This window comes from Anser cygnoides, chromosome 2 (genome assembly GCF_040182565.1).
Source record: "Anser cygnoides isolate HZ-2024a breed goose chromosome 2, Taihu_goose_T2T_genome, whole genome shotgun sequence".
Lineage (NCBI taxonomy): Eukaryota > Metazoa > Chordata > Aves > Anseriformes > Anatidae > Anser > Anser cygnoides.
In genome coordinates this window covers 117,905,641-117,928,734 of record NC_089874.1, presented here as the reverse complement: position 1 = coordinate 117,928,734, position 23,094 = coordinate 117,905,641, and the positions used below count along the sequence as shown (strand labels likewise).

The following is a 23,094-nucleotide window of genomic DNA, read 5'->3' as shown; positions in this document are numbered from 1 at the left end:
TTCCTTCCCTTCCTCATCCCTCCTCCCTTCCCTCCTCCCTTCCCCACCCCTGTACCTTTCCTCTGTTAAGGACAGAAATAAAATTTATTATGGACTTGTGAGGGTTTTTTTCTAAGCTTTCTGTCTCGTACCAGGTGTTGTATGAGCTACTGCTTTCATTTAACTGAATGCTGGAGTAAGTATCTGCAGGAACAGACTAATATGTCTTTACAGAGATGGTTTTTGGTATGTTGTTTTGTCATGTTTATATATTGTGATTCTATTCCAAATGGAGATTGTGCTACTATAGGGTACGCAGCTGCAAAATGACTGTTCACACTGAGCAAAAAAAGTGTTAACAAATTGAATAGTAATGAATTAACCTGCAGAAAAAGCATTTTGCCCTAGTACACAGAAACCCTGCATAACTAGAGCATATAATTTTAAATGAAGCAGGCTCTAGGAATGCCTCAATGGGTGTGATGTCGACAGTAGCTCATAATTCATGGATATGAATTATGGCTGAGTATCAGGAAAAAACTTCCTGACATTGAGATCTATTAGGTTGTGGAATAATCCCCCACGGGAAATGGTGGAAATCCCATTGCTTAAAACCAGACTGAGCACTGGGAAAGGTGCAAATCCTGGCCTGGCCTCAACCTTTTGGGGAAAATGAATTAATGTTTTTAAACTACACCTTTCTGACTACCTAGACAAGTGATGCCCTCCAGTATGCGCTGCGCAGGAGCAACAAGGGCAGGTGTAGTATGAGCTACCCTGCATTGCCCCATAGCTGTGCCTCATCTGCTAGTGAATAGATCACCCCCAGGGGTAAAAAAATAAAAAAAAAAAAAAATAAAAGTTTGTTGTGGCTTCAGTTCCCTCAAGAGCTGCCCTGGAGAATCGCTGGGTTGACTTCTCAGGGGCCTCGGCTTAGGACCTTGGGCTCTGCTGTTGGGGGGTGCTCATACCTACCCTCTGCCTGGGTCTCCTCTAGGGCTGCCCTAGGACATTTCACTGCTTTCAGGAGACATCTTAAGTCTGTGTGTGACAGGGTGGGAGGCTGCTGTCACAGTCTCCCTGAGAAGTCTGTATTTATAGGGCACCAAGGCAGGGTGTTGAATGCAGTACGTCGTGTAACGAGAGTGTTTGTGGGTGCGCGGCCTACTTAGGGAGGCGAGTGGAAAGAGCCTGACATGGGGTGGCCTTGTCCGTAGCATGGCATGTGGCAGGAGCCAAGACGATTAAATAAATCAAGCTTGGTTTCCTGTGTTTAAAAGCTACATAAACGTGAGCGAAGCAACTGTTTTGCAGTGATGACAATAACCAGCATGTTAATGTAAATTGGTAGGCCAGTGCTTTCAGTTTCAACTTAAAACAAAAAACACAGAAGGTTTGACTCCAAAAGTTGAAACTAGGAGATGGTAAATACTCTTCCTTGGGTTAAGCAGGAAAGGATGAAGTGAAAAAGAGCTGCACTTCATCTCTTCACTTTCAGGTGGGGAGGCTCGGCAAATGATGTTAATAGAAATCATTAAAATAGATTTTAATTGAATTACCATGATAAGTGATGTACTAGCCACATTTCTCCCCCCAGTCTTATACACATAAAAACAGAGCGTATTGGTCTAATCTTTACTCACCAGCAGCTGCTTGCTCACTGGTCAGGAGTTATAGCTGCTGTATGTGCACAGCCTTAACAAGAACATACACCATATGTAAAAATATACTTTTCTGATTGCAGTAATATTAAAGGAATACCGAACAGTTGCCAGATGAGAAAGAACCAGATTTTTTTTTTTTTTGTAGATGAATCGTTAAAGAGTAACAGAAAAGTCCAATTAAAGGTCATGGAGCGGTTTTCTGCCCTCATGCATGTGAAGGGCATTGTGCAGGCATAACTAAGGCACAATTTGACTCCCAAATTAACTCATTTGCTGGATGCAAAACTGAAAGAAAATCCTTATGACCAGCTTATGAGCATATATAATGAAAAATTACAACAGCAGAAAAATGTATTCGTGTCATATCTCTAATTCAGCAAAGTATTAATCACACTGATGTTCAGCAGTGTGTTTAAATACATGCTTAAGTACTTTACTAAGTACCGACTGTAAACATCTCTATACGACTGCGCATTATCATAGGACAGAGATTATCTATCTACTATCTCCAGAAGACTAATATTGTTTTAAGAGCTGTGGCAGACAGGAGTACGGAGCTGTGTCCACAGCCCAGCCTTCTGGCCAGTCCCCGTACAGCCCTCATCTCTCAGCTGAAGGACCACTGATGTCTGCACAAGCTCATTTAAACTCTGTTTTATTCAGCAGAATCACAGCTGCTGGGATCAGCTGTGCATTTACTGGCTCCCAGTAACTTCATCTCCAAGAAAGGAAGACATGTCCAGGGCAGAGGTGTCCCATATAAAGGTTTATATAGTGCTCAAGCCTCCAGCTTAGGTCTTGTTTCAGGGGCTTTCTGCACCAGGGCCAGTTTCACACAGAAAATTTGGAGCCACTGTTCTCCTACCAGCTCATGGGCAGTCTCCAGCACACACACAGGGAAATAATCATTTAAAGCACTGAGAAGTTTGATTTTTCTTAACTGCAAAGATTTACAACAGCAATAAAGCCCTTTTCCTGGAGGAAAGATTCAGCTTCACCCCAACTGCTTCATTTTAACAGCCTGGCCTCTTCTCACAGAGGAAGGGCTGCCATGGAAAGGGTTTCCCCCCTGGGTAAAACACCACTAGTGCCTTCCTGAAACAACTGCGGCCACCTGAGGGCTTTCATTTGAAATTTTTAATATTAGAAAACAATTCATTATGCTCAGAGAAAATAACTGGTTCCTTAGAGAAAAGTACTCTAGTTTTACACAGGCACAAAACAGCAGTGTTCGACAGAAATGAAGATACATCTTTAAATAACAGAATAATTTGTTTGAATAATGCTAAACTTGCTGTTTCATGAGAAAACATTTTTATACAGAAAACTTCTATTGATCTATCAGCTTCTATTGATTTTCACACACACAAAAAAATCCTTCAGGACTGGCCATTTAACCACATAGCACCACAGTTATTTGCTTCTGCTTCTGAAGTCACTAATTACCTTTTTGCAGTACACAAAATGCACTCCCCAGAGCTCTGAATTCCTCCTTGGCACTCACGAGAAGGCTCGGGTGGAAGACGATGCTCTGTGGGGTATGCCAGCAGCGAGGAAGGAGCAGGGTCCTGGGGCTGCCCATGGGTGCTCCCATGCCTGCTGCTGGGCTGGGACCCCATCACTGGCACAGGTGCAGAAAGTCTCTTCCTCTTTGAAGAAAGAAGGCTGTAAAGATAGCACCAAAGTACTGGAAGACTGATGAGCACACGATATTTCTGTGCTCCATCAAACGTGGAGGTATGATATACTAGTCCTTGGCTGGTTTCATGCTGCCCCAAGGAGGGCAGATCCCAGAGCCACCTTCTGAGTCCCCAGCTGGAATTGCTCAGGGTAGGTAGTAGAGTCTGCTGCAAAAATAACATGCAAGTGAAAAAAAGCACAAGCACGGGAGAGCCTGAGCTTCTAAAAGTAAGAAAAGTAAACTGTATGCACCAAATTCATACTGCTGAGTGAAATCTGTGGATGAAACATACTTGATTTGCGATCATCCTCTGGAACAACCCACAGACAGATATTAAAAATCTAGAAAGAAATACTTAATTTGCCCATCTGTTGATTGTTTCTATATGCCTTTGTAGTGTGTTGTTTTTTGCCACCTATGGTTACAGTATGTATTAATTAAACTCAGGACCTGGACTGACTGGGACCTTAAAACAAAGAACCACCTGAGAGTACACTAGTTAGAGCTAAGTCAGTGCCACAGAATTTCTTCAGATAAGCTATACCATTACAATTTTGGTACTCACAGTTCTACCCTGGGAGCATACCCTCACAGAGCAACAATAATACTGCCCTTTGTCATGAGTCTAAATAAAACCTGAGAGCCTAATTCTGATTATTTAAAGGAAGTTGCAGCTGAGTTAAATTAGCAGCATTGCCAACAATTTTATCTCTGATCTTGCACATTTAGTGTATTAAGAAAAAGCTTTGCAATTCAACTGATTGTTTTTGAAATGAGAGGTTTTGATCTTATGGTTGAAAATTAAAAGTAAATTGAAAGTAAATTGAAGAGGTATCAAGCATCTGTAGTGTCCTGCATTTAGTGGTCTGGATTGTAATTTTTGAAAATGTTCTGAGTTATCAGCACTTGTACCATAGAGTAAAGAGCAAATAATTAAGCCCACAAGATTTGAAATGTGATTTGAAGACAAAATTTTTGCAAAAATGAGTATTAATCATCTTTATCAAACCTATATACACCCTAGGTAGTGCAATAGGAATAAATGTATTTTTGAACCTCCAGTGACATTGATCTCAGCAAGTGTCCCAAACGGGCTTTTGTAATTGCTCACATTTTTTGTAATTGTTTCTTGAGATATGGGTAGTCAGTGTAAAATTCCAGTGGTTTTGCATTGTACAAATGATGTACACTAGCATGAGGAATAGGCTGATTTCACTAGCTTGTTTTCAAAGTATTTGCTATTACTGCTTGTTTGTTATCTGTGGATTTTTTCTAAGTCTAAATCCTTTGTAATTTTTTTATGGTCAAAGGATTGCAGGAGATCCTGCTCACCTGTTTTTCTTCAAGGTAGCAGCCACTAGTTGAGCCACAATACCTGTTAGTGGTCATGCTCCTAGGTGGTTACAAATGTAAGGTAAAATGTGCTCTTTTAAACAATCTAATCAGAGCTTTAAGGTAGTTTAAGCTAGTGTCTTTTTCTAATTGTTAGAGTCTAGAAGCAATTACTGCAGTTCAGCTGATAAGTGCTGACTTTCACAAGCATTATGCTAAACCAAAGCAGTTGCACTGATCATCTCTTTATACTCTGTAAGATGAATCAAAACCATTTGTGTCAGTTGTAACATATTTTTTGTAAAAAATATTTATTTTAGCCAGATATGGACCAATGTCCATGTGAACATATGCACAGTATTTGGGATTATATTCTATTTTTAGTAATTAATGGGAGAACTGCAGACTTCTCAGGGTCAGTCTGCTTTAATATCTGATAATGATGCATGTGCATTTTGTCAGTGTTTTTGCAATGAATTAAAATAAGAGAACTCAAGCGCACTTTTTTATTGTATTTCCTTTGTGTTTCTTCTTCTGCCCCATTTTTCATCTGTTTCGCTTTGTGAAAATCCAAATTCATCAGGGATGAAGCTTGAGTTGAGTTTTCACCTGCAGGGCATGTGGAAGAGGACATGCTGTTGGACAGCACAAATCTGCTCATGCGCGTATCCCAGTACACAGCTAAGGTGCAATCCTGCCCTTAAAGTGCTGTGTTGCCACGTGGGTGTACACCTATGTGTGGCTCTTTCAAGATTGCTTTTGAGACACTAGCATGGATCTGGGCCAGCACAGGGCCAGCTGTGCCAGGCTGCAAAATGCAAGTTATCTTATCACAGGGGTAAAGAGAAGAACTGAGGGTGTGCTTACCCCTGTCCCTATTGCAGCACTGTGGTAGGGATCCCCAGTACCCACCCTCTGGTACATGTAGCCTTCCTCTGCTGAGTGGGAAGAGGAAGAAAAAGAAAAGGCTGACTTCAAAATGATTGTGGCTTTTTGTTCCTCTTCTCTTGACCATGTAGGAGAGGAATCTGCAGGAGCTTGCAGGGCTGGTACGGGACATGGTGCTGGATGTGGGATCCAGGATACCTGCATTTTCAGTGCGTGCACAAGAAAATACCGTTCCTTTTCTACATTCCTTATGGAATGGGCACACTTCAGCTTTTGAGTGCCTTAGCAAAAATGTTCTTAAGGGAGGTGAGAAGAGAGGTGTAATATGGCTACCTTTATGCAATCCAGTTTCGGATTAACCTGGAGGACAGGTCCATGTTTCATTGGAAAGGAGTGACTATCTGGGAGGGTTGGGTTTTGTGTTTTTTTTTTCCCCAGCAATTCAGCAGGTTAATTTTTTGTCTCACAGTCTCCTTTACAGCCTCTTTCCCCTTCCTTACTCTTATAATGAGGAAGCACTCTCTTTGTCAAAAGCAAGCATGTTGTTTTACCCGGCTTCCAGATCATTATTAAAAGAGAGAGAGAGAGGGAGAGATATTTGGCGGTGTATTGGCAGGGAAGGGAACTGTGCCTGCTATATTTCACTGGGACTGGTGTGTGGAGTAGAAAAGCAGATGTGTGTGGACTGCCAGAGAAATCGCTGACTGATTCTCATGCAGTCTGGGTTCGGGGAGCTGAGACAAGATGAGGCAAAGCAGGTATGACTGATAACTGTGCCAAAGCCTGAGTGCTGCTGAGCACTCCCAGTGCCCATTGCAGCCAGTGGCAGCGGAGGGGCTCAGCATCTATCAGGATCGATGCGTAAAGCATTTGCTTTTTTGTCTGTACTCCATTTGATTTCTTCCCTTTCACAATGAACACGAGGAACAAACAGAAGTTAACTGCTTGGGAGGAAGCTGGCTATGTCTTTTTTTGTGCTGTGTTTCACCTCTTTGTTTTTGGTTGGCTATAAAACCTAAAGCCAAAATACGATGGAAATGCTTTCCCAGGGGGAGGGGGAAGGCGAGAACAGTGCACACCATCTAGTGGCTTAGCATACAACTACCGGCCTGAAGGGAGGCAAGAAAGAAACGTGATAGGAGGAGGAGGGCTCCAGCAACTCTTGCCATGAACTAGGTAGGCGCTTAGGTGGATACCCAGAAAAGCTGGAGCAGCTGCAGGATACAGAAGGAGTCAGCTGTCTGTCAAACCAAGGGTGTATCACACACAAATGACTTGCGCTGAGCACAGGTCGCTTGAAAAGAACATTAGAAAGCTGGTGACATCAAGCCCTCTGGAGTTAGGAAATGTGAGAATTAAGCAGCTTCTGCAACCTGAATTCAGCCTCTGTTTGCATAAGCATTAAGATACAATCTCTGCTGATAACACAGAGTATTCTTGGTCACGTGTCAGTGCACAGAAGGGACCGTGCTGAGTTTCTGCTCACAGTGTTTCTTCTCTGTTGTCCAGCAAGTAGATCCAGTCTATCACATGCAACTAAAACCTTCTTCTGAAGACAGATTTTTTCCCAAGGTTTCCTTCCCAGTGTTCACAACAACAGGGTTTGACTGCTTCACTGGCACTCATTACTCTATTTTGGCATCATCCTCTTTGTATAGTCTGTCGCTGTTCCCATTTTGCAGATAAGGAGCAGAGGTGCACTGACGTCCAATTCAAAGGTATCCACTAGTTTGGGGGCCCATTTCAAGACCTCCTCAGACCTTGCTTTCCCAGTTGCTTCTCCCACCTACTTCACAGACTGCCCCAGCATATCAGACACAAGGATCAGACTCACATAGTGTGTGTTTTCAGAAAAGGGGAAGCAGGTTGCTGTGGGAAAAGTCCACTTAAGGGACTTGTCTACCACCTCAGTAAGAATGTGTGGCAAAGGCAGGGACAGGGTCCCATCCCTTCAGAAGTGAAGCACCATCTTTTAGTCAGAAGTCTTTTTCAGCATTACCTGGTTCATTCATAGGGCAGCCCCATCCCTTGCATGGGGGCTGTGGTTATATGATAGATAAAGCTGTTGCTGTTTCAAGTTTCTTTGCACTCAAACCCCATCCCATGATCCTGTCTCCTCCATGTCAGTGCTGGAACTTGTTCGACTCCTGGGTGAGCCTGCTTAGGGCAGTAAAGCAAAATGAAAATATACTCTCTTGTTTTCTGGGATATTTTTCTACCAGATTATTGCTTTGAAAGGGCTCACTGAGGGGCGCCGAGGAGAAACTGTGCTGGCATGAAGAAAGCCTTAGATTGACTGGGCTGTGAGAGGGGCAGGACCACAACAACGCTGGATGAGGTCCATTTGAAAGGTTTGGTATTGTGTGCTGAGGCTGTAGTTTCACATACTTCTGTCCTTCCCTTCTTCTCATGGCCTCACTCCTGCTCCGTCGCCCCCTTGTCCAGTTCGTCAGTCCAGGCAGGGAAGCTTATTGGCAAACAGATCTGGGTTAAACTCAATGCACCCTAATAAAACGATGTGGTTGCCTTCTTGTTTACTGCTTAGCTGCATACACGCATTAACCATCATGAGGAGTGGTGCAGTACGTGGGGCCTGGGGACAAGAGAGGACTGGAATGTTTCTTGTGGTGGCAGCTTCTGCAGGTCTCTGGTGTTTGTGGACTGAACCTTCGGCAAGATGGGCAATTGGGAAGTATCACAGTTAGCTGTAAAAGGACTGTATCAGCATAAATAAATAGGTACTGGAGGAAATGTGCACTGCAGCCTCTTATAGTGGTAGTCTGTAACTTGACTGTCTCACATCTCCTCATCATTCATATAGACCTGAAGGTGAAATTGCCTTTTCAAGGTATGCTAAGAAACAGGTGCATCCTATAGACTGGTTTTGTAGATTTGCTGTACACATCTCTGATTTCTGTTTTGAGGCTGTTACCAATGACAGTGGGTGCTATATGCCCTGGGAACCAGAGAGTGCAAACAACACAAGTTTTCACCAAGAGTTGCTGACAGCAGAGGAGGGTCAGGAGTCCAGGATCGGGGACTCTGCATCAGTACGTGCAGCTGTGTTTGCAGATATGCCATCTCTTCTTTTGTTCTTGGTCCCTTTTGCCACATCCCCTCCAACCTGACTTCTCCCTTCCCTTTCTGTTCTTTTCAATTTCATTCATTTCTTGAGTTTCATCTCAGTCTCTGCCAGCACCTAGTCCAAGCTATGGTTACCATCAAGTGAGTCCTGGTTTCATTCCTGTAGTCTCTGTGTCTCAGTCCTTGCTTCCCTTCGCCAGACTGACTAAAATCATAGTTTTATGAACAAGTTTGCAAAATGAGCTTCTTCAACAAGGCATGTAAGCCACATGAGGATCCTTAGCTGTGTATTTTTCAAGTATTTGTGATTAATCACAGCAAATGACTTTAATTTACTATACCGTGTGTGTCCAATCCTGCAGTCCCAGCATGGTCAGTGATTTAAATTAACCTAACCTTTTATCCTATTTGTCAACAGTCCGTGACCATGCACTAGTGTGTGATTTGTGAATTATTGGTGATTCTATGTGAACATGGTTCAGTCCATGAATTTTGACACCACTTGATTTAAATAGCAGCTACTTGTGCTGTGATATTCAGCCTTGGTATTTAATTTTAAGAAACCTTGTTTTGCTTGTTTCCTGACTGGAAGCTTTCTAAATCCATACAGAGTCTTTGAGGTGACAGAGCACAATTTCTGGAATGAATGCTTATATGCAATGAATTTTCTAATTTTCATGATTAGGCATCACAACACATTTTTATAGCAGTTTTTCTGAAAATGTTAAACAGTGCTGTTATTATAGAAAGCAAAATAAGGTTAATATAAATTTAGTCCAAATCTGTTCATGGATTTTTTCAGATATACATTCTCATTTCTTCTTCTATTTTACAAAATAAGTGGACTCAGCCAATTTTATCTGTGTTTGCTACCCACATCAAATTTCTTTCTCTGAATTGTCCATGGGTCTGCCATTTTGCCATCCTTTGGACCCCATCTGGGGGGAGAGGTCTAGGAGAGCAACATTTTCTTTTTTCTGTTGGATAAAAGTTTTTTCCTGTTCCCCAAATGTGGTTCAATTCCTGTATGTTATTGTGTATTTAGTACAATTTAGAGTGGGCTCTTTATCCATCCTGAGCAAGAAGAATATTAAAAATTATATTTATTTCTGTGTGACATGAAAAAGTGTCAAAAGTAAGACCCTCATTTCCTGGTGTTTGAACCTGATTTTGATAGTGATGAGAATGTTATGTTCTTCCAGGCCTTTTTTTCTAATGGTGTGAGTAGGGATGTGCAGAATCAGGAGAAGGTCTGTGCTGCAGTCCTTGCTCAGACTGAAAGACTTCTGCTTAGGGAGTATGTGCCGGGGTGCAGCGAGGGCTGGCGGCTTCACGAGGACAGGACATAACATGAGCCCAAAGTCCACCCAGGAGACAAGGCTACACATGGGGCTGGAAACAGGCTACCACGTACCTACACAGGCTCCATCCAGGACACGGGCTACCTACAGCATAGGTCTGAGGTCCATCTAGGAGACTGGAAGCAAGCACAGTGACTGCGAGGCTCAGGTCAGATCTGGGTGCCCAGACCTGAGTTGAAACGGGGCACCTCCACCCGTGGGCAGCCATACTGGTGGAGACCCCAGGCTGTTTAGGGTCAGTAAGTCCAGTTGATGCCCTCAGCTCCCTGACAGTATGTTGTCCGAGTGGCCTGCCCATTAAAGATGAACTCAAAGCATTCCTGTGGGCTGCTGGCAGGGATTCCTGAACTGTTTTTAGGCAGCCTAGATACTCAAATGAAGCTATGTAGATGGTTCCGCTTCTGCATACAGTGCTTGGGCATGCGGGAAGTTGAGAATTTCAGACTTTGCTTCAGATAACTGTAGGTATCTGACTTCCCGAAATTCTTAGCAGTGCTGTTCTGAAGATTTCGGTTTTAACTATGATGAGTGAAATAAAGTGTATGGAAAACGCAGTGCTAATATGATAAAAGAGCAGCATGCCCCTCTCCCATGTCCTCTTCTCTTAGAGTAACTTCAAGATCTAGCAGAAAGAAGAACGTGTAAGTTCTTTTAGAAAAAGTGTTGATAGTGAAGAATGGGATCGGAAATACTGTACGTATCTCAAGGTCAGATAGAAATTGAGTCATGAACAGGTGCAAGTGGACACAAGCAGTTGGGCATTAAGCTACCACTCCTGGTCAAGATCTTTCTTCCTGAGGCACTGCTAGAAAAGTGAGTGCATGTCCTTGAGCAGCTATCATGGAGGATCTGAAAGCTTCCAGTGGGACAAAACAGTATTTCTTTCTGGAGCTTTCTGGCAATTCTGCTGTGGTTTTATCCCATCAGGGACTATTCATCATTTCCTCCATGAGGAGATTTTGTTGTGCGAAATGTCACACATGAATGTTTCATCATGAGACTATTACGATGTGACGAGATGTCATTCCCCGGTAATATATGTTGGGCTCTACTTCAGAGACCATAAATCCAGGCCTGAGTAAGTATACAGCATATTCTATTGGGGAACAACCGTCACTGAGGTAACATTGCATAACTCATCGCGGTGGACAAAAAGTGTCGCGTGATAAACAGCCTGCCGCCAGGCTGCCTGAGTCAGTGAGGGGACCTGGGTGGCCACAGACAGCCTTCAGCAGGTCGGTGCGTAAATAGGGGATAACAAAGCAAGGGGAACCGCTCATGGTTCCTAAAACTGTCATTTTTAACGTTCCCGCAGGACTGTACGTTATATCCCACCGCTCCACTTCATGACAAGAAGTGTGGTGTATTGGTTTACGTATGCTTCTCGGATGCTGCATCGGCAGTTCAGCTGCAGGGAGGTACTTCATTCCAGAGGGAGCAGAGGGGCACTGCCTCTGCAGGCGTTTGGGAAACGCTGCAGAGCGAGGATTGGGTCAGGACTTTGGTACAGGAACAGTTACTAAGGTGGAAGTGCAGTATTTTCCTACTTTCTCCAGACAGTGTTGATCCGAGTAGGCAGCTTTATTATTCAAATGAAATACAAATAGCTTTCAAAATATATGGATAAAACTTGATCTTCCAAACAATCAAATATATGTGCATTTGAAAACCCAGTAAACCTTTTTGCTGTAGGGTGAATTTCACCCAATGGAAGTAGACAGTTCTGTCTACTTCCCAGCAGAAGTAGGAAGCCCAGAACTTGCATCCAGGTAACTTGAAAACAATCTGTTTTGTTGGGAGCTGTGCATGCCAGCTATTCCTGATGCTATGTTTGCTTGATCTGGTGCTTCAGCGTGAATTTAAGTATCTTATTTTAGATGCTCACTTAAGAAAAATTTACTCTGTTAAAACCATTGAACTGAGAACCCCACTGAAGAAGCCTGGCTAGTGTTATTCCAAAGAAAGTGTCAAAATAACAACCTGAAATTTGAGTGAAAATTGCTTTCATTAATGTGGAATAACTTTATAATATGAAATATCTTTGTTAATATGAAATATCATTCGCTATGTTGAGAATGGTTCCAAGGACTCCCACCTACTCAGATAACTTTTTCTTCATGCTTAGGTTATCTTGAAGTGAAGGTAGGTTTGGGTGGCATTTTACCTGTGCTTACTTGCTGCCTCAGTTGAAGTAGGGGTTGTATCCTAGATGAACTGGTCTCTGCCCATCTTACCTATGATGGTTTGAATGCAGTTGGTGCAGAACTGGCATGGGTATGCAGAGGTTGTGAAGTGTCTAGCTGAACTGATGGAGCTCTCTGTGGTATGGCTGGACTATAGCTATTCATGTTAGTTTCCCTAGAAAGTGACTTTGAGGCACAGTGCTTCCTGATCCTGATGATCTTAGGATTTCTGCTTTTGGTGGCAGCTGTTGGATTGTCCCAGGCTTCCTCCACTGAGTTAAGCTCAGAATCAGTGTTGGCACTGGTGTGTTACTGGAAGAAATACTTACAACTATTTGCTTGAATTCAAGATGGCAGACTGCAATTTGACCACAGGTACATTAACAGAGGTATTTGCCATTTACTCTTGATTATTCTCCTCTTTTAATATTTTTTTCATTATATGTTGAGCAGAAAATACCAGTGGGTGAAAACCTGATACCTTTAAAAGCAGTTCACTGAGGCTAGAATTTCATACTTACTGTGGTCAGTCTTTCCCCACAGTTATTAAATAACTAACAATTGAAGTGAGCAATTCTCAGAGGAATTCTAGCATTTATTTATATAACCTCCTTGGTGAGTAATAACAAGTAACATGCAGTAGTAAATGTATAGTCTTTGTGCAAATGATTTATGAACCAAAGACAAGGCAAACAATATCTGATACTCTGCTTACAGCTATTAATTGGACAAACTGTACTCTGGCTAACATTTTGGGGAGACAGTTGGAAATGAAATGTCTCTGCCCTGAGGAAATCAGTCTCCCAAAGCGGGTTTGTAGGTGCCTTCTGTACGGAATGAAACATCTTCTCATGTTACCCTGCCCGCTGGAGAGCTGTGAAATACCCAGTTTTTAAGCAGTAGTAGTTGAATATTATGTTGCCAACAAGTTAGGCAGCTAATATTGTGGAAGGTCATTATTGTTTCCTTATATCTTCTGGTAATGACATCCTGGTCCTGGAAACACACTTCTCTTGTGTCATCTGCACAGGTCATTAGAGATGGTAAGCGTGACTTCTTGGTGTGTGCTGAGTCTTGAAGGAGCTATACTCAGCTTTGCAGTAGTTTAGAAAGAGATTTCCTGGCTTTCATCACAGTACCCCCTGTATCCCAAGCAGCTGAACATTTGAGGGCAGGGAAAAATCTATGCATTTATTTTTTTTTTAAACTTTGAACAGCAGAATCAAATACAGTTTCTGAAAGGAGTTTTTAGCAGAGCAGGGGAATGGCTGCGGACCGTATCACAACTTTCAGATCTCCTGGGACCAGAGCTAATCCTTCTTTCTGTCTCAAGAAATGCTGTACTCTCTTCTTCCCTGCTAGTTAGTGTTACAGTGAGGATAGACGGGAGAAGGTGAATTGTAGGGAGACGAGGCAATCAGTGACCCCTTGGGTAATGTACGGAGAACAAACAGGTGCCATTTCCTAAACGTGCAATTGTTGGCAGAAACTAAATAAAAATGGATAAGGCAAACAGTGCACGTTATTGTTTGTTAGCTAAGTGAGGTATGTCACTGTCCTCGCCACTCAGAAGCTGGAGGTGCCTTTGGAGCATCATTGCATCTGGCTGACCCCACAGCTGTTATGGCTGAGAGGGTTTTCTTTCATGAGCGTTGGGCTATAAGCTGTAGACTCTGTTTTTGAAAGTAGGTCCCAGGACATTATCTGGTGCCTTTTATTAACTAAGGTTTGGCATATGCAAGCAGTTTTTGCCTGGGAAGGCCATCCTTCTGTGCAGAGTGCTGCTGTGAGAAGGGGGCTGGTGGGGATGGTGTCTTTTCTGGGACTGCTTGGACTTATTTCTACTCCTGGTCCAGGAAAGCACAAGTTTGCCAACTGCAGGCGTCCAGCTTGGGAAGGTGTGTGAGGGGCAGGGGTTTAGGAGAGGTGGTTTCTGCCTGCTCCTGCTAATCCGTGTGTGTCTGTCTGTCTCAAGGAGTTCTCTGGCGTCTATCACCTTGGTGGCTAAGCATGTTTCTCAGATGACCATGTCTCTTTTTCATCTTTTCCCCTGTTTAATAGTCTTCTCTTCTTCCTTTTAAATCGGTCTTTAATAAAGTTGAGAATTCTTGCACAGGGTTTTATAAACATGTGTTATTAAATTTTAAATCTGTTTTGAAAGTGCCTCTATCCTACTCCCTCCTAGTAAAGTGACCTTTTTAAATGGAGGGAAGTGGGTTTAGATGACAGTCATGATAAATGCGGTCATGTTCACTCAATAAAATAAGGCCCAGTGCATTTGAGGATAAATCAGTGAAATGTACAGCCCCACCTGTCTGTCTCCATCATTCATTTCCACTGTCACTTTCACAGTGGCTGATGGATCACAGTTGCTGTAAAATTAGACAGCCTTTAATCTCATTTCATCCTGATTAGCTTCTCCTTACCCTTTCCCTCTAACTCACTGACTGACACGCTAAAAACTCACACTGGGCTGTGTCTGAGCGTGGCGTACAAACTTCTCTTCAAATACCCTTTTTGCGGGGCAGGCAGGTGTTCCACTGGCTGGGAATCGAAAAATGAGAGGATGTGATTTTCACATGATTAAAGCAAAATAGCAGACAAAGGCTCATATAAAATTAATGGAAGAAGCAATCTGGCCAGCGTGCGTGATGGGCCAAATTCTGCCCGTTACACCCTGGCAAGCCCAGGGAGTTTGTGAAGATTGTCACTAGGAGAAGCTGAATTTAGCATGCTCATTGCCATGTAATTTTGACTGTAGCTATGAAAAGGTGGGTCCTGTACAGATGTGTGTTAATAGGGAATTATGACTTACAACAGAAGTTTTCAGGCACTTTCATTTTATAGCAGTCTTGTTCACTCCCATAGTTTTGATTGCTGTGTGTAATTCATGATTGTGAGGGACCCTGAAAATGATCAAGGGGAAAGGCTGTGACGTTGATGATTTCACCATTTCAAAGCAGAAACTCCCTGCTAGGTGCTCACAGCATTGCTCCGTCCTCTTTGCTTTGCCCAGCTCCCTCCAACCCGTTGGCAGTGGGCAGATTCATGAGACTGAGAACAGAGTTTTGCCCAAAACTCTGTAAGAAGCAGAGGTCATGATAAAGGTCTGCAGGATTTTATTACAGTCACCCTTCATCTCAGGCCTAAATACTACCATCCTGCCTTGGGCAAGCTTCCGTTTAGCTTCCCTTTGAGGTACAGGGGGTGGTTCAGGTCATTTGGGCCTCAACCCATATCAGTGGGAACATTGCCATCAAGTTAAGTAGGAGCCGGGATTAAGCCCTTAGTTTTTGAGGTTTAATTATCATCATAAGTGTGAGAGTCTTATTGCATAGTTTATATGCATGGGAACAGCAGAAAAGCTTAAAATATAATTTCTTCCTCTGCTGGCCCTGTTTGTGTCACTATGGAAAATAAATAAAAGTATCTGCAAAAAATGGAGACACAACATGTGAAAAATATGGATGTGTGCTGTCTGTGCAGGGTCTTTGATAAAAGTTGTCTCTTCAAATTGACTAAAAGGAAGAGCCTGGCTGCTAGTTCAACCCCTGTCTTGGACCTGATTTGAAAATGTAATACAGCATTGGATTAGGTAAGAACTGAAGATGCTGCAGACTGATCCCGGGGAACCTCTTCTTGAGAGGAGGGGTCCAAGAAGGCATCAAAGGACGACAGCACATTTCTTGTGGAAGACCCACATTTATTCTATAGTCCAAGCTTCCACAAAATCAATGCAAATTCAGTGTTCGAGAGAGATTTCAAGATGGGAAAATGTTTGAGATTAAAGAACGAGAGAAATGTTGTGTGGGAGCTAGAAAGGTAATAATCTTATTCATTCTTTCATCCCATTGTAGGAATCTGCAGGTATTGTAAATTCTTATGCATTGCCTAGTATAGGATTACTTCCCAGTTATGTAAAGTTTACCAGTAACAAATAACTGTAATTAATGAACTTCCACCGTACCTGGCTGCTCAATTTAAGAATTGCTTCACTTACGTGACTTGTAAGAGCACAGACTATGAAAATGATATTCGACCTTTACTAAAAGCGAACCTTACTTATTCATCATTGCCTTGGCAAAAACTTCAGTAGGAAGCTTAAATGAGCCCACTTGATCTTTAAGAAAATGTGTCCCAAATAACAAAGCTATGCGTATTTCTTCTTATTATTATTTGCATATGCTATACTGCACAACTGCATTCTGAGAAAAATAAAAGATAATAAAACAAATGAAATGAGAGATATATCACCCAAAATAATCCAAGTGTGAGATAGGCTGCCTTTTTTTTCTTTTTTTTGTTTTTTTTTTTTTTTGGCATTGGCAAAAGAGCACAAAGTAAGAGCTGGCCCTGAGTCATATTGATTTCCCACTGCACTGGTTTCCTAAGTGCTCTGTTGATCCGTGTCAAGCAATAAGTTCCCTGCCTGTACATGCACATCACCTCCCCATTTGTCCTCACCTAGATTTAAGGTGCCCATATGATGAGCTGAACAAGGACATCATTTTTCCTACTGGTGTCACTGGGCCAAAACTACTGTATGTGGTATGATAACTAATGCTGTGTAAGTTTACATTTACCATATAACATCACAACGGTGCTGTATGGCACAGCACAATAGTAACTGCATACTCTGTATACAAAAGCCCTTGTTTTTGTGTTTTAATACTTGCAGTGGAAAATGTAAATTAAAAAGAATAGATTATTGCAACTGTGGTTGGTCTATAGTAATCCCAACACCTCCCAAAAAAAAAAGGATATTGCAAACCTAATGCCACACTTTTGATCTTTGTTAACAAAGGATTTCCTGATTAGATGAATAGAAAATGTGTGATTGTGCTGCTAATGACATTGTACAGGAAATTAAGCGTATACATTTGGAAAAGGCATTAAATCAGCAGGACCTTAATTTAAAAACTTAAAACTGTATGGAAATGCAGCTTGTTCATTGCTGTGTAATAGAAAGCTACTGAACACACTGACTCTTCTTGTGGAAACATTACCAACAGAACAAAGCTGGGCTGAGGTTTTTTTTAATGTTTCCTAGCATACTAGGATCCCTAGCATCTGCTTATTCTCAAGAAAATATGAGACAACTTCACCCATTTTTACAAGTTCTTTTTAGAGCAACATATATGCCAGTTGCCAGAATTCCAGATTTTTCCTTGATTACCTGCAAGGTCAAATAATGTGAAATTACTAGTTAAGTGGCTTTTTCTGCTGTTAATTCACTGGGTATACGTGCGTGGGGTCATGCATTCCCCCCTTATTTTGTACAGATTTAGTGCCAGTGTTGTGTTCTGTACCTTTGAAATTTTTTTATGGAATTGGAGCCCTGAGCTGATAAAGAATTCTTGCTTTGCTTGCAGTTATGCCATACAACAGTGCCCATCATTGTGTTGTGGAAGTGGAAAACTTCTTGTTTGTGCTTGGAGGAGAAGACCAATGGAACCCTAATGGTATGTATAGAATATTTAAAGGCGTGGGCAGCATCTTCCTTCCTGTGTCTGTCTGTTAGGTCAGCTGATGTGGTCGTTAGTAAGTGATTTTGAGGACCTGTACCCTAATTGTTGAACTACCAAAGGCTACTTTTAGATATTGATGTAATAAATATCTGGTACTTCGGCATTAACATCTCCGTCATTCATCAGCTCCTACATCCCTTGAGAAATGCCACAGGCAGCAGAACAGACTCTTTCAAGTGCATGCATCAGGCAGCAGCTGTTAAAAATTTTAACCTTCATTTCCAGTCTCCTTCCAGTCATAATATAATAATGCAATTGCAGTAGATGAATGCTTCCTTTCTATTTTCAAACCAGATACTCGCAGCTAAAGTTGTTAATGTGTTAATTATCTAGACTGAGATTCTTAAACTGGTCCTTTTTTTAGTCTTGTGCAAGAGCTTCTCATATAGATTATCTGCTGCTACCTTCTTTGATTTGATTACTTCATAAATTTACCGCAAAGAGAAATTAAACAATTTAACAGGCTTCTGAGCAAAGCAAAAGGAGAATACCATGCCTTGCAAAATTCACAAAATTGTCAAGACATTGTTAAAAAGCTTGCACACGAAGAAAGAGTTGTAGTTGTAGCAGTCTGTGTAACAGAGATAATTATGACTGAGAAACCATAAAACAGCTTGCAGGTACACATTTTTACTTTAAAACACCAGAGGATCCAGCTGAAATTACATATACTGCATATATTTTATTGTGAATGCCCCATTTCAGCATCTGCACTAAACCAAATTATAGAAAATTGTTACATCTGTTCACTTCCTAAAACCTGAGACAAACAATCCAGTCCACCCTATAAGCATATTTCCGGTGTGGTTAAAAATATCACTAAATGTCTTAGGAGAAGAGCCCTTCAGTTCTGTTTTTTGAACCTCCTTTATATTAAGCAGGAGGTAGCATGGTATCATTAATGACAATTAGCAGTAGTAGTATCAGCCGCAGCCAGCAGCTGAGGGCCCCTGTTGTGCTTGGTGGTAGGCGCATAAATAAGAGGCAGACCTTGTTCCAGACGGTTTATAATTAAATAGCCATGTCACATGAAGGATGAAGGAAAAAAGAAATATAATTATCCACAATTGAGAGATGTGGAAACTGAGTCACAAGTTAACGGAGAGACGTAAGGGGTGAATACTCTCTGAATAACACAGGACTTGAGCACAACAGTTTGTGAGATGGACTGGGCTTTAATTCTGAGGCTGCCTAGATCAACTCCTGAGCTGAAGACGTTTGCACCAGACACCCAACAGCTTCCTTGATCTGTGAATACCAGAGAGCTGGGGTTTGTCTGTAGAGAAGATATGAATGAAAGAGGTAGGAGCATTACTGATACCGATCACTTCAGAGATTTACCCCAGGTGAAATGGATCCTACTTGTCATAAAAAGTGGACCTGAAAATCACAAACTACATTCTGTGCTGGAATAGTTCTCTCTTGAAACTGATTTGCTCTAAATCTGCAGCTACATGGAAGCAACTCACACATACACACTTATATTTCTGTAAAGGCCCTTGCCTGCTGTCCTTGTAGTAGAGAAGAGGCTTCAGATGGACCTAACTGGAGCTGTTTTGCAAACACATTTCAAAGATTTCAACTTGAATGAGAATGTGCCAAGTGTTTTGGTTTGGTTTTTTTTTTTTTTCAGTGAAAAGGATTATCTTTGAGGTGGGGGCAATGGAAAGTGCATTACGCATTTCTTTAGGGATTGTGCTGATTCTCAAGAAGCCGAGTCGACCACAAGGTGTGCCCAGGCACACTCCGTGCTGCTCCTTTGACTTCCTGACAACCTAGAGAGCATGGGAGACATTTTTTCTCATTTTTAACATCCTCATATGACTTTTCCTTTCCAGTCACAAGGGATCTCTGAATGAGTAAATATTGATGAGAGCATGTCGCAGAACACTGGCATGGATTTAGGACAAACTTTCATAACCTTCAGAGCCCTTCACCTTTTTGGCATGGGTGCAGAGACCTTCTTGTAGAGAGCAGAGCAACATCTGCTTCCTTTTCTCCCATTATCTTGATTTGCTAATCCTGATTTTTGTTTGCTTCTCACATTTCCTACATTCTGACAAGTGCTTTATAACATGTGCAACCTTCCTGACTGATGAGCAAGGCAAAATAATAGATACAGTTGTCTTTTAAACTGAATTCCAAAATGAGATTGGAATAAAACCAGTTATACCAGGCAGCTTAAGGAGGTAATCAGGTCCTTTCCCTGCCATCACAGGCATCATATAGTCCCATTTTGTAAATTTTCTAAGCTCCATTTGAAAAGCAGTTGGATTTTTAGCCCCCTCTACTCCTGTTGGAAAGCTGTTACAGAATCCAATTGCTCCCAGTGACTAGGAGCCTTATTCTAATTTCCAGTAAAATGTATTCTTTGACTGTCTAAATCACCTTGTTCTCATGCCAAAGCTGGCCTTTAGCTTAATAGTTTTTTCCCTCCTGGATATTTCTTCCTTTCATGTATTATACGCACAATTTCTGTCCCCTTTCAGCTTTTGTTTTGCTGGGTGCAACAACCCAAGTTCTTTGTCTCCTGCAATAAGACAAACTTTTTGTTCTTCCCATCATCCTAGCAGCTCTTCTTTGTGCCTGTTCTAGTTTGATTTCATCTCCCTTCCTGTGAAGTCACCAGATCTGTATCCTGTATTCCCACTCTCTTCCCACTAACATCTTCACCTTCTACCCCATGCTGTACGGTCTTCTATATACATATTTGTAGCAAAGATGTGTATTACACATACTGTGTTGGGTCACCATGGTCCCCAAATTAGAAGTTTGTGAGACACCAGTGAACAAGCTGCCATGTAACCAATGAGCTCTGAAGCCCCGAGTAACTCTGAAGATGCAGTAGATATAGCAGCATTAAAACCATCTCACAGAAGTTCAAACTTTTGATTAATACTTACATTGTTTTGTAAACTGATTTTTACAGCTGAAATAGATTAATAAATGTTCTAAACAGTGATACCCAGAGCCAGTCAGTTGCCTGCTGTTTTACTATGTATTGAATTTCTACCTACCAATGCCAGTTCTTCTAAATTGCCATTATAGATTAAAGGAATTCAGACAGGGACCAAGAGCAAAGTCGAGCTTCTCTAAACCCAGTGCAAAATGCCCAGTTGCTCTTAGCGTTTGGGGCTCTCACCCTGTGTCTTGAGATGTGTTTGAGCAGTGCTGATCATGCAGAGAGTTTGGTCCTCATTAGGCACCACACTGGATTTGGAACATGCTTATACATGGCAAGAGAATGAGTTTGCTTCCAGACAGAGTGGTCAACAGTTTCTTTCTCTGCTTTCTTGTAGAGCATGATCTTAAATTTTTATGAATACAAATTCTAGTTGTATCCTTTTTTTTCTTCTGTCCAGTCTTGATGGTCTATTTATACATGCTGAAGTAAGTGTAGAATGAAACAAGCAAAGCGAGCCAATCCAACAGAGGCTTTTCCGATGCAAAAATATTCACCTTGTAGAATACCCAGTGACCATCTGTAGAACTGTGACATATGCAGTTGGGTTATTCTGCTGTCCTTTGAAGCCTCTAATTCAATTTTTTAGTCACACTTACATAAACAAAGGTTTCTTTTTCCGAGGTCCTCATCTGTTGAAGTCTCAGGTGTTACAGGAAATTGCCGTACACTCTCTTGCTTCAGTTTTCTTGCTTTGATGTCAATCTGCATGTAAAATAAGATGAAATCTTAATATCGTGAAGACATGAATACAGTTCCTGGGCTTGACAGCATGGATAAGCTAGTTAGCTGGTGTATGTTGCTCATGTTTCGTATTTTAGCTAACACACTTGGAATAAGACTCCTAAGAGTGTATTCCCCCTTCGATGCACATCTGTAACTCCTCCTAACTTGCACTGAAAGTATATGGTAGAATAAGCCATCTAGTGCAAACACTGCATACCCCATGCTGATGGCTTATGCAGCTTCTGATTATTTGCACAATGTTTTTTACCGTGTTCATCTAGAGGTGAAGTGAAGAGAAAGAAATGCACATGTTCTCCTATGATTTTTTTTATGTGACAGAAAATGCTCTAGCCATAAAAATACTGTGGGGATGCCCTGTTTGGGGCAGTAATTTTGTTTAGTGCTGTGATTTATTGTGGCTGTGAAAGTTCCACAGCATCTATAAGTAAATTTAAATACACATTTTCAAGATCTTATTACAGAGAGCAAGAATAATCTCTATCTGTTTTTACTGCTAACAATTGCTAATTCAAACCTTGTAGTGCCCCATTTGCTGAATTATTACTGTACACGTAGCGTAAACATACATTGTTGTAAAAGGGGGAACCCTTCATAAAAGCTGTCAACTTGTGAAATATATGCAATATATATTACAATCATGATGTTAAATACATGAAACAAACAGCTGAGTGTCAAAATAATCTATCTTTACAGGGAAACACAGTACAAACTTTGTTAGCCGATACGATCCCAGGTTTAACAGCTGGATACAACTTCCACCCATGCAAGAGAGGTAAAAACCTACTACATGTTTTTCAATATATGTTTTATCATCCTAGGAACAACAGAAGTTTGGCTTAGTTCTGGGAGTAAGAAGGCCTACAGAAGCATTGCAAATACTGAGATAAAACTGCAGCATGGAGTTGCTTCCCGTTTGTCTCCTAATTTTTTTAAGCATTCCAAATTCAAAACTCCACATGCCAAACCCTGCAGTGCTAACTCATGCAAAATAACTATGGACTTTGTGCAATTACTGGTTGCCTGAGCGCGGTTTGAAGGATTTTTTGAAGTCTCCATAGTATCCTGTCATGTTACACTGAAGCGTCATGATGAGTTTGCAGTAAACAGGCAGTAATTATAGTCAGGTATCTTACAGAGAACTGAAACCTCCACGCGTTGACTCCAACCTGTTTCACCACACCAGCCATGAAAAGCTCCCCTCAACATGACTTATCTTGTCAGAGGACTCATAATCCTAGGTGGTCTTTGAATGAAGTTGCTGTCAGCCAATGCGAATTAGAGTAGCACACGTTTTAATCCTGCTGTGTATCAAAGAGCAGAGCTGCATGTGAACTTGAGCAATGACCTGTAAAGATGGCATAAACTTAACTCAGGATCCCAAGTCCTACCCTGATAGGAAAAAAGTCCCCCAGACCTGAACTGAATGATCTGATTCATAGGAAGAGTCTCACAGGCAGAAGATACAAAGTCATGTTATTTTTATGAAAAAATGCTCAAACGACTGTCCATCCTTCAGTTCAGCATCCATCTTTTCATGGATCCAGCGTACAAGAGATCTGACACTGCTTCCCTGAGACACTCTCCTGATGCCCTTTTCTGCCAGCATTGTCCTTTTTTTTGTCATCTGCCTACAGTATTCGGGTGTCTGGCAGTCATAAATGTATTGAACTCAGTGCGACCCTGTG

The 23,094-nt window shown here is 41.7% G+C and overlaps 1 protein-coding gene across 2 annotated transcripts in view; it reads left to right on the top strand.

Moving 5' to 3' along the window:
* Window positions 1-23,094, top strand: part of KLHL14 (kelch like family member 14) — a 64,784-nt gene that overhangs the window by 27,674 nt on the left and 14,016 nt on the right. For both annotated transcript variants that reach the window (XM_048049372.2, XM_048049371.2), the window contains exons 4-5: window positions 17,545-17,634; window positions 22,103-22,181. In XM_048049372.2, coding sequence (XP_047905329.2) covers window positions 17,545-17,634; window positions 22,103-22,181 — 169 coding nt within the window. The remainder of the gene's footprint in view (window positions 1-17,544; window positions 17,635-22,102; window positions 22,182-23,094) is intronic.